Here is a 16,776-nt window from a genome sequence, read left to right as displayed (position 1 = left end):
GACCCACCCATAATATTCCCAATGGTCTCGCCCTACAAAATTTAAACCGACTATCCCTACGTTCACAACAAAATACTATGACATTACCCTGAATACACAATGTTTAGACATTCATTCAGAACATCAGACCATACTTCTGACTTTTGGTAACATCTGTAACTTTTCCTGTGACTGCCTGACAACTGGAAAGAGTGGAAATCGTTAGGGTTGTAGATTCTTATCTGGTCTCGGATGAGTAAGAATTCAAAACTGCTCCCACCACAAGCGGACGATAAAAATGGAAATTTAAACAGACTAGAACGTTGAAAATACGTTCTGGTTTTCAAACAAACTCATGTCTTCGTTATTTTCTGAACTAAGTAGAGTTTTCCTTTCGTCCATGCTGGTATTTTTTTAAATTACAGCATCTGATGATGTTTAGAGTTCAAAATTATGAATCAAGAGGAAGGTTGGCGCCACACGAGACAACTCACGACGCAAGAACACAAATCCAAACAGCTCCAACTGACACGATTATCAAACCAGTTGAAGGGGTTTCACAATAACGGTTTCCAACGACAGACAGGAATGAATACCACAATCACAGAGAAGTAATCTTGAGCAAAAGCTTGTTGGATTTTAAAGGCAAAATTCCACAAATCTAGCCGACGTACCTCGTTGGGCTCGCTGAGCTCGAAGAGGTCGAGTCTGTTGGCATTCCACTGTCGGATGATGTTAGTCAGGCGCTGGCGCTCCTGTTCCCTGTTTAGAGCCGCCATGTTATCCTTCTACAGGCCCTGAGGACCCAAACGTCCTGGTGAAAGTCCGAGTTAAGTTGGGGATGGAGTATTTTCCGTGGGAAGTCCGTGTAAAGCGTGCCCACAGTGGCGCTATCGAGCCCGCACTGACCCAGCAGGAAATGGACGTCAACGGCTCGATTGGGTCACCCACGACCACACACCTCCCACAAATAATTACCTGTTTACTAACGTAACCAAGCAGACATTCCTGATTCCCGACAAGGTTTTTCTCCGAAGAAACAAATCAATATCTTATTTCGCGATGTTCACCTAAATCGTTATAGAATTTTGTTGTTCTTTCATATTTTTAAAAGGATTTTCGAAGCAATAAACTGGTACAAACGGCTGAATTAATTAGCAATATTCGATGTTGCCACAGCAATACAAATAGCATCAATTGATCATTTTCAGTAAACTAAGATGACACACTTGTAAAGTTGTATCATTCCTCGAAAAGAAATAAACGATAAAATGATGGAGATGGAAATATACTTAGTTTATAGAAGCATCAGCACAATATATTCAAACCTATGCGGTCTTGTAATGACCCCTCCCGTCACTCCCAGGGGCGCGCAGTCTGCAACAGTGGGTCTGTCCGAGTCGGTAAGGTCCCGAATTCGTCTGTTTTGCTGCAAATTTGGGACGTCTAACACATTGACATTAGGAAGTACAAATATGTCTTCTTTGTCTGAATGATGGCGTATTGTGCTTCGTATATGACGTACATTAAGGGTAATTGCGTCAGTTATGCCCCGTGTTTGAGGACTCGGTGTCAACATCCGGGATCTTTCCTGTAGAATTGTCGTTCTTTAGGTCCCCTGATGACTTTCATGCTCTCATAATCGCTAAAATATTTTATGTAGAATGATGAATTATACATTTATGAGAAGTCTACTGCCCTTGCTTGTGTTAAAAACACCAAGTTTGAATATTTCAGGGGTTTACCCAAAGGACTGGGTATTTAGGACCCACTATATAATGGTAGGTAAGATCATTCCTGTATCAAGAAAATGAGTGGGAAAAATGTAAACAAATGAAGGCAGGTGGGATGAGGCTGAAATGACTCACAAAATGAGTCAAGCAAAATACTTTGGTTTTGTGGTTACAGAAGATAACAAATCTACCCCTATTAATAGAGAGAGCCCTTTGACCATTTAATACATCCATCTAAGCATCCCAATAATTGTATTGATAGACCAGTTCATACTTCCTTGGATCACAAAACTGCTTGCATCAAAGGGGCGGACATTACCTTACATTATTTCCACCAACATCGAAACTTGTTTGAACATACTAGAAGTACGTTTCATGAGTTTGAATGTGTGCACAGACGTTGTTCGAAGATGTTTAAATGTTGACAGAATTAACGTAATTAAGCAAGCAGTTTTTGCGATCCACGGATGTGTGGACTAGTCGATTGTTAAACTACACAACAATACATTTAAAAAGGATTGGTTTGGGTTAGGATTTTAAAAGAAGTAAAAAAGAATTGACATCCCATCTACTGTAACAGCAACACAAGGCAGTACAGAATTATTTTTTTAAATGGACCATAAATTTTATACTTTCATCCATTTGATGATAAAGCAATTAATTTTTTGAACTTTTGATTTTGCTAGACTATACAGATGTTTTTTGCAATGAAATAAAGACCTCAGTGCATTTGATATACATGGTTATTCAAGTTTTCCATTTTATAAGTTTATTAACAATTAAGTCTTCACTTCGACAGATCACTGAGGTCTCAGAATGGATGGAGAAGGAGATGCTCCGCAGTACTCTACCCTCACCGGCGTCAACACACAGGAGGCAACAAACCAGCAGACTGAAAACAGGTACAGGTCATAACACACGTGTACTTACAACAGTAAGTCCAGTACTAAGGAAGTGGCCTCGTGTTGGCATAACTGATAACAGTTAGGGTGTTTGGCCCAGAACCCAGAGGTCCTGGGTTTGAATCCCCTGACAATGACATAGCACTAATGTGCCCTTGGGAAAGGCAAACACAACTTTCTACATGTAGTACATGACACAACTGGGGAGGGGAGGTAAAAGGCGGTGAAAGGAGAAGGTTTGGCTCCACCATCCAATACCATGCCCTAGACAAAGTGGGCAACAACCCACTGCCCTTACAGCCTCAAAGAGGCAAGAATTTGCAAGAAATATTTTATTCATCAAGAGAAATGCCATTTCTTTTTATAATGTGAGAGAAGAAGAAAAGACGTATACAGAGCCAGTATGTTTTGCCAAGGGGTATTTTAAGTCTTGTAAAGCACTTCAAAGATTTACATTTCTTCCAACTCTTACAGACAGGCGTTGGAGACCCTCATCAGCTTGCAGAACTCCTTCCTGTCTAACATCGTGAGCAGTCAGCAGCCCAAACCTGACGGTGCGACCAACCAGGGGCCGTGTGTCATCTACTACACTGGTCCTGATGGTGAGCTCCTCCAGGGTGTTGAACAGGGCATCCCCGTGTCACAGGTCTCAACCATCCCTACCACTCAGATCCAGACGCTCCCGACGATACAGGTGCAAAACGTCAACATCGCCGTCCCAATCTCTACGACAACAGTGTTACAGAATGCCACCCCGAGCGCCATCACCCAGCAAGCTGGTCTGGTCCCTCTCGGAGCCAACATGGCCGCTACGCAGCTCAATGGAGCCTCCGTCGCATACGTTACAGGCTCAGGGGCTGGTTTACTGTCTGGTTCCGGAGACGGACTGGTTACGATACCAGAGGCGGGAATGGTGCAGGTTCCTATTAGCTGCATCGCCCCAGCATCAAACAGTGGTATGGCATCCGTCCCAGCGTCGAGTATGGTTTCTGCCCAGAGTGGGACGTTGTCAACTGCACTGACTTCACTGCTGACAAGTACTCCTGCCTCTGCTAGTAGTACTGTATCAACCTCTGGAGTTGTCACCAACCAAGCCTTGTCTTCGGTCCGTACGTACACACCTATTGCTCCAGCTCCAAGTCTACCCAGGTCTAGTCTCGCTACGATCCCCGCAAGCAGTCAGTTCGTGGTTAATACTGACGATGCCGGTAACCAAAGCGTTATAACATCTATCGTGGAAACAGGAGCGAGCAACCTCGAGACAAGAGTAGTCGTCAGCGAAGTTGGACAGTCGGTCGGAATGGAAGCGTCCGCTAGCGACGCGTCCAAAACGCAGCGCGAAGAGGCAAAGAAACGTTGCCACGTGTGCAACAAGGAGTTCTGTAGCTCACAGAGCATGCTCAGACACCTGAGGGTGCTACACGGGGTGGAGACGGGCCCCTTCCCCTCCAAGTGTGCTGTGCCGGGCTGCAGTGCCAGCTACCGCTGCGTGAGGGAGCTGGTGATGCACTATAGTGCAGATCATCAGGCAAATGTGGAGGTAAAATTGAACCTTTAAAGTTGCAGTCATAGCAAAGCAGACTTCTTATTTTTTTATGTTTTGGACATCCATACAGTAATTTTACAATATCTTTTGTTTTCCTACCAGTTTTCCTACCCATGTGAATTTGTAAATTATAACTGGATAGAATTACTAGTAATTAAATGTTATCAAAACTTTATCTGTTGAATCTAAGATAAAATATCAGTGAAAGAAGTACATTGTATATGTATCCTAGTGACAAATACTCTTTGTTTTATTGTACCGTTTACAAGATAAGTAATTCCATGGATCCACCAAGTACACAATACTTTCCCCAGAATTTGCCATGTACATGTCTTATGTTTTTGCAGTTTAGCAATGATGTGCTAGAGGCACATTTTATGCTACCTACATGGAAATATATATATATTATATAGCAAGAACTATGTTGTCAATTTCTTGATTTGTTATCAGGTTGAGGACTTGACGTTTGACTCGGTAGACCAGTTCATGACTTGGAAGAGGCAAGAGGAGGCTGTGACTGGAGCCAAGTTCCCCAAGAGCACAGGGTCCAGCAAGAGTAGCAAGGTAAGCTAGGGCCCGTAATACTGGGGGCATAATATGCACGTTTGTAACAGTGGCAGGGCTCGAAATAGTGGGTGCATGTGCACCCAAAATTGGGGCTGTGCACCTAATTTTTGACTGTGGGTGCACCAGTGCACCTAGATATTTTTGTACTCTTTTGGGTAAAGGTTCTCTTGTACACTAGTAATACAGAATATTCTGGAAATGTAAGTATCAGAAAAAGCAAAATAATATCAGAAAAAGCAAAATAACCTTGTTGTTGTACTTTATTTGATATCGATGTAGTGCTTGGTTGAAATTTCTTAAGAGAGGCAGTAGCGTTATACTTATGTTTTGCTGACATTCAACTTAATAAAGTTAATTTTATGTGGTGCACCCAAAATTCTTTCTGTGCACCTAATTGTTTGGGTTGGGTGCACCAGTGCACCTATTTCCAAAAACGAATTTCATGCCCTGCAGTGGGGTTCAAGCACTACCAACTGACCAGTCTTACTGGTCTGCACCTTTTAGCCTAGCAGTCAGTATGTGTGGTCTGTACGCTGGCGGGCCCGGGTTCGATCCCAGGAGCCAGAAGACTATGCTACTCGCCTCTTGTGTTTCACTTTTGTGCACCCAAAATTGGAACTATGCACCAAATTTTGGCTGTGGATGCACCGCTGCACCTAGATATTTGTGGGAAGAACGTACATAAAAGTAATAATACTACCACTGTACAGTAGTAAACAGCATATTCTTGACATTTACATATTAAAGTGTCAGAAAAAATTATAAAACTTTGTTGTTTCCAATTTTGAAGTTCCTCACATTTTTTAAAAGCTCAAAACTGTGTTTGCACTCAACACCGCAAGTCAACACTGAGGGCTCACAGCGACTTTGACTTCCCAATTGCCCTATGATCTACTGGAACAGACTCTTTTATCACTTTAATGATGGACACCCCACGACTCTGGGGCATGACATTGAGTCTTGTTAATTCTTTCTTGATGTACATGCACGTAATTTGACGTATACTGAAAGCTCTACAGAGAGAGACCAAGTCCGTAAGGCCATCCTCCCTGCAGTGTTTGTGATGTCATAGCTGGATCCTGTGGGACCTTGTTAAAGATAACTACCAATTGTATACCAATTAGAACCATGGGTTTCTGTATTGCTATATGGAACACCAACTAAGGAGCTGTGCATTGGAGTTAATATTGTGGAGCTAGAAGTTTCTTCTCATGTGTAACTCCTTAGAACTTGCAATTCTGTATCTGTATCTATATAGCCGGTATAACCGCCCTTCGGTGTAACACATCAGCTTCGCAGGCACATGGCACGGCAGCAGTTGGTTATATTACACCGAACAACCTGTCACGTGACGTCTAAACTTGCAATTGACTTTGCAGAGAAAGTTGTTAAATTATAAAAATGATAAAAACTGGAAGTTCTGATCCACTACATTAGAAAGCCGCTAGGAGGTCCATTATCGAACTTAACCTTCGATATGGTCCCTGTGTCTGTTATGAAGAAAAAACAACAGTGCCAGTGTGTGTAGGGGAACACATGTACATGTGTATGATACTACATGTATGTAATTACCAGGGATACAGAACATCCTCAGGGTGTACCCTACAAAAGAAGGGCGTCTAATTTCTTTGTTTTCTAAGTGTAGGGCTGGACGCCCTTATGCCCTGCTAGCTGATAGCCTGACAGTAACAAACCTTGTGATTTCTCCCCCAGACCCACCAGTACCTGTACTTCTCCTGCCACAGGAACGGCAGCAGTAAGCCTCACGTCAAGCCTGAGGTCCTGGCCAAGCCAAGGAAACGGTACCATTTATTTGCTTATTAAAATTCTCCACACACATGTGAATGGGGTGAGAGAACAGGTGGTATCTCCTTTTTTTAGCTCTCCCCCCTGAAACATATACAACATTTGAAATGATTTTGCACTATATGTACTTAAGCTGGTGTGTTACGCCTAATGGCGGTTATACCGGCTATATAGATACAGATACAGATAAAACAACATAATCAACCATAATCAAACATAATTGAACATGCATGTATTGCACAGTTGCACTATACATTATCACACAACAACATAATTAAACCCTTACTGAACGTATTGCACTATTTCTAAACAGCAAGCTACCGTGGCCTTATGATTCAAGACACAGCACATCCACAGGCATCTCATCTCTTATGAATACAATGTGTCATGTTGGATAATTGCAGGGCTTCTTGTAGCATACCCCGGTAATGGTCTCCAATCAAGAGTTTCTTGGTTCAAACCCCTGACTTAGTGAGAGCTTGCGTAACAGGCTACTGGTACCATTATGCAAGCCACAGCTGGTATAGTAGTAGTATCCAGTATTAGATTATACTGCTGCAGGGTTCCCTGACGCAGGGAATAATGGGCTGTACTACTTACACCCGGTGTGCTTGGCCAAAAGACGTGGGCCGTAGTGAAGCAGCATTGCACTAATAGCTTAGCCTCTACCGGGCTCCGCGGATCGCTGGGAAAATAGTAGAAAATTGAGCCTCCCTGTATATCGGAGTACCCATGGCATACTATTCACTCTATTTGGCCGATTTCTACTATTTTCTCAGCGATCCGTGGAGCCAAGTAGAGGCTACTAATAGCTAACAAAAAGCGTCATGCTTCGTCATCAATCTGAGGTCTGACTGCTTTTAAATTACCTTTTTGTGTCACGTTGCAGAATAATTGCTTTGTGTGAAATGTGGTAAATTGGTTTTGCCATGTGAAAAGTTAGTTACCAATCATCAAAGGATATATAACTCAGGCAATAAACTGCTTCGAGATTTCATGTTCATTATTGAATTATCCTTCGTTATTGAATCACTTCCCGATATTCACTTAGTCCTTGTTCTGATTCAATATTTTCCCCTTTAGTGCCCATAGAGCTTAATTTTTTTGGTACATTGTGGTCAAATATAAACTTAAAATTTCTGAAAGAAAGCTATGCGGCCCTTTTTTTAGACCTACAAACATATTGCAAACTAAACCACAAAAGAAGTAGCTTTTATTCTATCCTGATGTTGTCCTAGTATGAAAGACAATTCAAAACTTAGTGCCTAGTCATTTTGTTGTGATAGATTATGAGTTGTCCTGTCCATTTTTTGTAAACAATTCCACCAAAACTACATTTTGTAAATGTGAACTATTGGACAGTGTTGCTTCAACTATTTTGTAGGTGTGCAGTTCCATCTATGAAGGCAACTTGAGTTCATCTCATAACAAGTACATTTGAAGTACTCTTCAGCACTTGGTGTATGAGTGCAAATGCTTTTCCCTCACCAAGTAACTTTTAGCACTGGTAGTGATAAGTACATGTACTTTGAACAAAGCTCATCGTCCTTGGGAAATTGCAATGATTACAAGAGTCATCCTCTGTCTCTGAAGACCTACTTGTCCTTAAAAGAGAACTGGATTTCAACCCTTCAATGACATGTACTCTACAGCCCTTGGTGTTACGTAAAGTTAGTCCCATAACCTTTTTGAGACCGTGGGGGCAGTGTGTTGTTAGGGCACGATTTTGGAAGGTGGAGCCCAACCCTCTCCTTCCACTGCCTTTTACATCCCACAAATGAAGTCAGGTACCCATTTTCATCCCGGGCAGAGGCGGCAGAAAATGTTGACCCTCTGAAATGCTGTGAAATGCTGTTTCCTGCAAAACGCTATTTTCTGAATTCTGGGGAACTCTGGGGATTCGAACCCAGAACCCAAACACCCTAACCATCACGGCAACATGAAGCCACCACATGCATCTGGTGTATGAGTGTAAATTAGTTTTCTTCGCAAAGTACATTATACTAATGGTAGTGAGAACTTGAAGTTACTTTCAACAAAACTCAATCCATGGGAAGCTGCAATAATTACTTCAGATTTGAAAATTTGAATTATCTCTTTGAAGACCAACTTGTAAGCTGATTTCATGATGTGCTGTCATGCATAATAGCCATCATATCATTTTGAAGGGCATCACTTCAAAAGATATTTGGCTTTAGGATTTCTTTTTCGAGAGCTAAACTTTCTAGTGGTACACAAGTGCTTTAGCCAAGTTAGTCAAATTCTTGCATTGTATTTTGGGGGTCACAGGTTCCAACCCCAGCCAGGACTGGTCATATCAAAGACATCAAAATTATTGAACATGCTGCTTTCTTTGCTTTGATCACTCAGACAGCACATATTTTCTCTGACGTGCCGAGTGTCATTTTGCTTTTAAAAGTCTTTGGGTTTGAACCCATGACCTCCCAAATTCAAAGAGAGCACTCTATCTGAGTAGGCTAATGCTTTGGTATTATTATGTTTGCCATTATAAATGTAATGTTATTCCATGTTTAACCTTTTTCTCCAGACGGAAACCGCGCGGCTCGATCAAGCTTAACAGCGTCTGTCTGGCGAGGATGTCGGCCAAGATCGCAGCGGACGGAGAAGTTACAGTCAGGTGGGTTGTACTGTAAACCTTGAAATGTTTGCAATGGTTTTTCAGGGCTCGCATGTGCAAGTTTGTGCACATAAGAATTGGACCCGTGCATGTAACTTCATGAAGACATGCCCTGATGCAAGTTACCACCAGTAGATATTTATCCCATTTCACAAATGTAAATTTTCACTCCAAAAGAAGAATCAGTGATCAAACAAATGACACAATAAGCAGAGCAACATTTTCTATCCCATATCGAGATATACCTTTGGTTGTGCAAGCAATTTCTTCTTGGTGCAGGTAAATTTTTGTTCATCTGCACCTGTGCAAGTTGACTCAAAAATGCATTTCGAGGCCTCTTCTATTTTGGCCGTGATGTTTCCGCACAATGGAGATGCATTTCCAATGTATTACTTCTGTACTACAGAATTGCTTCAGTCGCAAGCTTAGAACACTGCAAAAACCTCCTTTCTCCTCCCACCACGAAATTAGGTCCCAGCAAGAAAAAACTGAATTTACAGGATGCCCACAAAAATTGGCTTTTCAAAAATTTAACAGAACAGAACAGCCATATACATTATAACAAAGACACAGGTGCTGGGGACAGGATGTTATTTAGTCAAAGATCCCAGGATACTAGGTTGTCTCATTTCCTGTCTTCAATTCCCTGCTATGAATATAATTATGTCTGTTGCCTTATGAGTAGCCTCTACCAGGCTCCGCCCGATCGCTGGGAAAATAGTAGAAATCGGCCAAATAGAGGGAATAGTATGCCAGGGGTAGTCAGCTATACAGGATAGTCCGCTATACAGTGAAGCTCGGGCGGAGCCTGGTAGAGGCTACCTTATGAGAGCTAGTGGGGAAAATGCATTTTACAGCATCAGGAAGAAATTAACAATAATTGTGAATAAATACTAAAAATATTTCACAGAGGTATGAGATCTTTGATCTCTTGTTGTGTTTTTACTTCTGAGTTGATTTTGTATCCATACATTACAATTAAAGACATCTACATGAAACTTAGAACAGTCTAAGGTATTAAAATGACCAGTCAGAAGATCATGAACATAACAAAAAACAATATATTTCACTCTACCCATACCTTCGGTAAACATCCCTAGTCTACATAAGCCTGATAGCCGCTCTAATTTCAACTGACTCCATTAGCATGCATTAGCAGCAGTACATGTAAAAGATAAACTCAGTTAAAAGTGTGTTAACTTCAAATACATAGTAAAGAAATCCCATTAGCAAGTTGATAGAAAACCTTCAAAGACATCCGGTGTTCACTGATATTCTAGATTAATTTTCATCAACATGATACTATGGACCTTAGGCTACTTTTATAACTAGGTCGCCTTGGTTGGTTCAAAGATACATGTAGCCAAAATCACATGAATGAAAGGTTGTTAGTAAGACCAGACTTGCATATGGTTACAGAAGAAAATGCATTCAAGCAAATGAATGTAGGGAAGCGGGAAATGTCAAAGAGACTTCTTCAAAGCTCAAAATACTGTATGCCAGTTGCAGAAACTAATTCAAGGTTACAGGCAGAAATATGAGTTCTGCTGCAGTACCTAAGAAAGATGCCAAGGGGGCCAAAATCTAATTGTTTCTTTGATAGGGGCTGTCTGCAGGACCCGTCTGGAAATTTGCTTGTTGGGATGGGGAAAATTTCATCCTTTCCATCCCAAAATCTTAACTCTATGACATGAAATTGATGATCTACATGATTGATTGTAGCAATGTAGGAACACCAGCTTGGGTATTTGCATGTCATTTTTCCAATTTGCAGCTAAAATTGTAGACAATTTGTAATCATGCAGGTTGACAGAAGAAAAAATGTGAAGCTCTGAAAAGAAAAACAAAATACACCATACACCATGAGATATGTGAGAGAGAACTGAGTGTAGTAGGGATGAATTTTCAGCATTTTGCTGTAATTCATTTCCGTTTTCGAATGATACAAAAGGTACACAAAGGTTGCACAACTGGACAATTACTGGGCAAATTGGACTGAATTTAGTCATTATTACACTTGCATAGAATTTGCCATTATTCTACGCAACAGGATAAGTAAATTACAAAGCATTACTTGATGATTATGTATAATGGCCCGTAAGTTGTACCTTCCTAACACGTATACGTAGCAATTGCAAGGCTGAACCTAATGGCAGCCATTATCGATGTGAAAGTCTGAGGAGAGATGTCACAGAGTCAAATCATGGATAACAACCACAGAGCATACCAACTCAAGCTCTGTGGAAAGTTCTCAAAATTTCTGCAAAAGGACACACTCACTTCTGCGTAACGCACCAATCACTTTAAATTTGCAGTTTGTTGCCCAGTGTGCTCGAATAAAGTTTGAAACAGGAACTATGCGGCTACAGCATCTTTTCTGAAGATATGGCGTGAGTGTGTACAGTTGGCTTGAGGTTGTCTACTACTATTTGCCAGTTTGTTGCCCAGTGTTCTGCAGAATGACTTGCATATTTTTTTTGCTGTATTGCTGATCATAGAAACAACTTTGAGCAAAAGATCAGTGAACTCTATGATAACTCCTTCTGGTGATGCATATCTTCTTCAGCGCCATTTTGATTGAAGATAAAAGTATCTCCCAATAAATCTAATTTCTGGTTCAGGAGATCCTCATCTCCTGTATTTAAGCAAGAGCACACAAGCAGGATCAAAGAACCACCCTTGAACAGTATTTCATTCTGAACACGTCAGCTGCTGTATGATGCTGTAAATTCATTAATTTTGTTTGGAACTTAATTTCGCGATAGAATGAACAAGGAGGTTTTCACAGTGTTTTAAGTTTGCAGCTGAAACAATTCTGTTGTTCAGTAGTACATGACTTGTAATACATTGATTTTTCGAAAATATTATCTAATATAAACCAGCTGAATGAAGCGTTACTATTATCATATAGCCAATTCAAACTGAGTGAAACAGAAAGTTGAAATCCTATCACACAGACTGAGTATCCATCTACAAGTGTGCATTATTGGCCGAATTGTACTGCCCTTTCTGATACTTAGATTTCAAGAATATTCTATATACTACATGTAGTACTAGACGTACAATAGTACCTTTACCCTACATGTATAAATACAAAAATATATAGGTGCGCTGGTGCACCCACAGTCAAAAATTAGGTGCACAGCTCCAATTTTGGGTGCACATGCACCCAGTATTTCGAGCCTTGAATAGGAATGGAAGCTTGTGATTGGTCCACACGGCCTAGCTATCCGATGATATTGTAGTCATACTGCGTTCTTTCCCATGCAGGTACGTTATGACTCACACGAACCACACACTACCCTCTGGTAATGTCCACGCCATCGTGCCAAGCTTACAAGACGCAAGACCAGAGGAACAGACCAGTCCAACTGATAAAGAGGGGTTGGTGAAGACAGCTTCAGTTGTAAATGTGGATGGTAATTGTTTTCTTTATTCTGTAACCAGCATTCTAATGTATTTTTGACCAGATAGGGCTAGTCCATCCCAGAGAAAGGGGTGTTTGTCTTTGTTGTGATATGGGCAACTGTGTTGCCACGAAAGTTAGAGAAGGAATATTATATCATGTATGTTTAGAGGGCACTCATTCGTCAAGATGTCTTCAGACCCTTTCAGATATATAAGCATTATCTGATCAGCCTGGCCTACAATGTATATAATAAAGGAGGCTCAAATAACAAACATATTTTCAAAGCTTTCAGACAAAACACAATTGTGTCATGTACCTTTGATGCATACTTCACTGAAATAGCCAATGGGCACTATGGCGGATATCGTTTGTAGCTGTGATGAGCTCTTTATAAAATTAAGATCACATGGCTTGGTGGGTATATGTAAGACAAGTCAATGCACTCTTCAACTTACTTATGGACTGATCATCTTCAAGTAGGTCAAAAAACAACTTTGTTTTTTTTTTCTTATCCTAGGTGAAGACATAGGAGTATCAGCAAAGCCCAGCACGCTTTCCAACCACGGCTCTTCCAACAAGAGGTCTGCCGTCGTGCAAAAACAGATAACTCGAATAAACGAGGACATCGTAAAGCTACAGACTCATCTAAGCTCGGACAAGGTAGACAAAGCACAAGCCACTCATATAGAGACTGTATTACAATCCTTGCTGCTTCATTGTGGGCTAGAAGAAGATGGCAGAAACCTAAATGGGACGGGGAAGAGGAAGTGTGATGTTGGAGACGGGAGTAAGATAAAGAAAGTGAAAACGTTACATGTTTGTGAGAAGTGTGGCGTGCCTGCTGGCAGAGTTGGGCCAGGGAAAAGGGTTGGAAGGAAACCGGGAAGGAAGCCAAAGCAGCAGCAAGCCACTCAAGGTGCCGCCGACGTCTCCGGTGAAGGGAAACAGAAAGCGCGGGAGAATCCTTACGCACGCCCCACGCTGTCGCAACGTGGCACTCTTCGTTCCCAGAGGTTTCAGCGGCGCCGAAATAAAATGGAGTCTGAAGATGAGACTGGGCGTATACAGGATGTGGAGGTAGATGTAGTGAAAGAGGGAGAGCAACAGCCCACTGAAGCAACTGACAAGGATTCTTCTGATGGAGGAAATGAATTCAATTTAGATAAAAGAGACCAACAGCAAGAGAGCACCTCTTCCTCTAACACTGTAGGTGATTGTGAAGATAGTCAACCATCTGAACATCTCGCGTCAGCCTTACTGGAGCTGGCCTCACACTCACAACAAGAGACAGAACTATCAGAAATCTAGAATATATGTCTGGGACAGTCATCAAGGAAAATTCATCCTTATAAATGTATCATTTTTAAGTATCATCTCACAACTGCTGTGAAGCATTGACTATTTTTGTGTAGATGTGCATATTGGATTGCAGAAAAGAAAGGACACAGTTGCAATTTGCAAGAAAAATTAAACTAAAGCATTTAGCTGTAAATGCTTTAAAGTTCTTTTCTTATATTGTTATAGCAACTGCCAATGTTTGTATCCAATGGATTTAGTCTATAGTTGAGTTGACCAAATGTTCACTTGTATTCCTATGAACATATAAAGATGTTAACACTTCATTGTATTTTGCAAAATTCTGTCTCTTAACAGTAGGCAGTGACATGATTGGCTGGTGAAGGCTGCCCAGTGCTAATATGGTAAGAAGGATGAAACACAGGCTGCTGTGCCAGGGTTGTTTCTCCAATGTGCTGCACCTGGCATGAGAGGCTGGATTTAATGTTAACAATACTTTCATAATCGATGGAACACTGATCAAAATTACTGTAGCCATGAATTGACCCTGCTACGGCCTCCTGAGTACATGCATAATTTTACCTGACACAGACTGGTCATTTGGTGTGACGCAACTTTTCTGTTTGTGTGTGGATTCCTAGTGATATAAAAATGAGTCTTGCCTGCTGCCTGTTCCCGCAGCTATTTCAGCATCTAGGGTGCGTTTACCTTCTGATGGTGATACAGTTTCATGTTGTCAATCAGGTCGTTCAGAAGGCCTCCACAGGGCCTACTCCTCCTAGCTATCAGTTTCTCGCTGAAGGCCATGTTAAGTGCCTATTGACCAGATGAATCAGGGGGAATACATAATATAAGTTCATCTGCCCCCATACACTTTGTTCTGTAGTGGTGAGCCTCAACACTTACTGTATTCCAACCATAATTGCAGACACAATATAGATGTGAATCTTGGTCCACAACACACGTGTATTACAGAAAAGCTCTTATCCATCCCTAGCCCTATTGTGTAGCAAATGTAGGTACATTTGCACTTACAAATGTGAGCCCTTTTCTCATTGGACCAACGGCACGTTCGCGACCTCACTGCGACCGGGTGATTAGACAGTACACTCAACGAATCAAGTTCATCTAAAAAAAACGTTTTGTGTGTCTTGTTGTCTTTTTAGACATACTAAGTCTTGTACATTTTGCATGATTTTTCTTGTTTGATAAGTTTTCTGACAAAGTGGAAGGCATGGCGGAACAAGTGTTCCTTGTCAAAGGTCACCTTTTCAAGGCCGCCACACTGAAATCATAACAAAGTAACACAACAATAATCAATACATATTGATACAATATGAATAACAACTAAAGTAAATCAACATAGAACAAAGATAAATCAGCTTAGCCACATATACAAATGTACATATACAATACACATCAGCTTAGCCACATATACAACAAAAGTTGTTGAATTGATATTTCCATCATAAAGTTAAGGGTAACACAAATCCAATTTAGGCCGTCAGCCTGCCTGGAGTCAGGGAGATAGGGGCTTACGTAGTTCCTTTTGTCTATATGCTGATAAGGGACGGATGCCAGACAACAGAAGAGATATGGAGGGATAGAAAGATTGGTACCTTTGTGATATGGAACTACGGTGTCTGGAATAGGCATTGAATGTCAATCAACTGCCATGACACATAACATCATCTCTCTGGGAAAACATGTTTTTGATGGAATAGCAACTTGAGAACTGCTTTCATGAGTACAACCCCTCTTTCTAGACCCTCTGATGCCACTTGGCATTTGCCCTCAGACTCTATCTACAGGGTGCCTTGCTGCCAATTAGCTGAACTGACTGACCTCGCCAGGAGAGCTTGTAACGTTACGTGACTACACGATAACAGGTGTACAACCCAAGTGTGTTTTATGCATCTTTTGCCGTGAACACATCAAGTGCATCTCTCTACACATGTATCTCTAATTGCCTTGGTACGCACTGTTCGTGCCAAAGGTCATGTTCATTGAGTCTGATGTTTATGCTAACTAGGATGACATTGAAATTGAAAATTGTTGATGAGAACAGCAGAATATACAGTACGGGGGCTTTCATCAGGTGTTCTACATCAATGCTAACGTTATGATTAGCGGCCCCACAAATATACTGCTTGGCCAAACGTGGTGGCGTAATGGCAAGGTGTTTGGCCCAGAGGTCCTGGGTTTGAATCCCCTGACATGCCCCATTGACGTTGTGACCTTGGGAACGGACCGGAAAATAGCATGAATGCTTTCCCACGAGTAGCCAGCCAGGAGACGGTCATATTAGCTTTGGAAAGTCGTAATTTTTTTTTTAATGTCCACTAATTAGTTCTCGATAGATGCTTATCACTTGGTAAGCCGTTGATAGCTATGCGGGTGGAGCCTGGCAGACTTAGTAGCCTTCACCAGGCCTTCCTGTGGGGTATGGATCGTAGAATTTGGCAAAAGAAAAGGAATAATTAGCCAGAAGAGTCAGCTCACAGTAAGATTAGTATTTCCCCCCGCGGAGCAAATCAACTACGCCTGCGAATAAAACCCTATGGTGGCCAAACTTCCCTGTAAATTCATTTAAGTTCGCGTGTTTGTTATTTCACGCTTAGGGGAAAATGGAGTGTTCGCGGTGTATTTAAGTTTGCGGCAGCACTATAGTCACATACTGCTACAGTATTCAACAAAAATGTTCGCGGTGGTTTTAAGTTCGCGGACCGCGAACATAAAACCACCGTGAATATTTCTGCATTTACAGTATTCCCCTGGCTATAGCCGGCGAAGTTGGTCTGGTCAAGGAGGTTATACAGAATATATATAAGCTCCTTGGTCTGGTAGAGACTACTAACTAAGACGTAAGCCCCTGTCTCACAATACTTGCATTAACATCT

General features: G+C 41.5%; 2 protein-coding genes across 11 annotated transcripts in view; one reads left to right on the top strand and one right to left on the bottom strand.

The window, feature by feature from the left end:
• The window catches only part of LOC136431041 (afadin-like), a 75,033-nt gene extending 74,097 nt beyond the window's left edge, over window positions 1-936 (bottom strand). For 5 of the 9 annotated variants that reach the window (XM_066422257.1, XM_066422244.1, XM_066422250.1 and 2 more), the window contains exon 1: window positions 654-935. In XM_066422257.1, coding sequence (XP_066278354.1) covers window positions 654-758 — 105 coding nt within the window. In that variant the 5' untranslated portion in view covers window positions 759-935. Of the gene's footprint in view, window positions 1-653 lie in introns of all 9 variants that reach the window. The other 4 variants (XM_066422281.1, XM_066422290.1, XM_066422301.1 and 1 more) reach the window with 2 other exon arrangements.
• A 386-nt stretch (window positions 937-1,322) lies between these two features.
• Window positions 1,323-15,007, top strand: LOC136431084 (pneumococcal serine-rich repeat protein-like). 2 transcript variants are annotated; one of them, XM_066422313.1, is made up of 8 exons: window positions 1,323-1,382; window positions 2,512-2,614; window positions 3,089-4,154; window positions 4,611-4,724; window positions 6,441-6,529; window positions 9,082-9,171; window positions 12,442-12,590; window positions 13,098-15,007. In XM_066422313.1, the coding sequence occupies exons 2-8, from the start codon at window positions 2,529-2,531 to the stop codon at window positions 13,886-13,888; spliced, it is 2,385 nt and encodes a 794-aa protein (XP_066278410.1). In that variant the 5' UTR covers window positions 1,323-1,382; window positions 2,512-2,528; the 3' UTR covers window positions 13,889-15,007. The 2 variants fall into 2 exon arrangements, with proteins under 2 accessions (XP_066278410.1, XP_066278416.1); XM_066422319.1 differs by having other exon boundaries at window positions 1,348-1,387.
• The last annotated feature ends 1,769 nt before the right edge of the window (window positions 15,008-16,776 follow it).

Source organism: Branchiostoma lanceolatum, chromosome 1 (assembly GCF_035083965.1).
Source record: "Branchiostoma lanceolatum isolate klBraLanc5 chromosome 1, klBraLanc5.hap2, whole genome shotgun sequence".
Classification (NCBI taxonomy): domain Eukaryota; kingdom Metazoa; phylum Chordata; class Leptocardii; order Amphioxiformes; family Branchiostomatidae; genus Branchiostoma; species Branchiostoma lanceolatum.
This window is presented reverse-complemented; position numbering and strand designations above follow the sequence as displayed.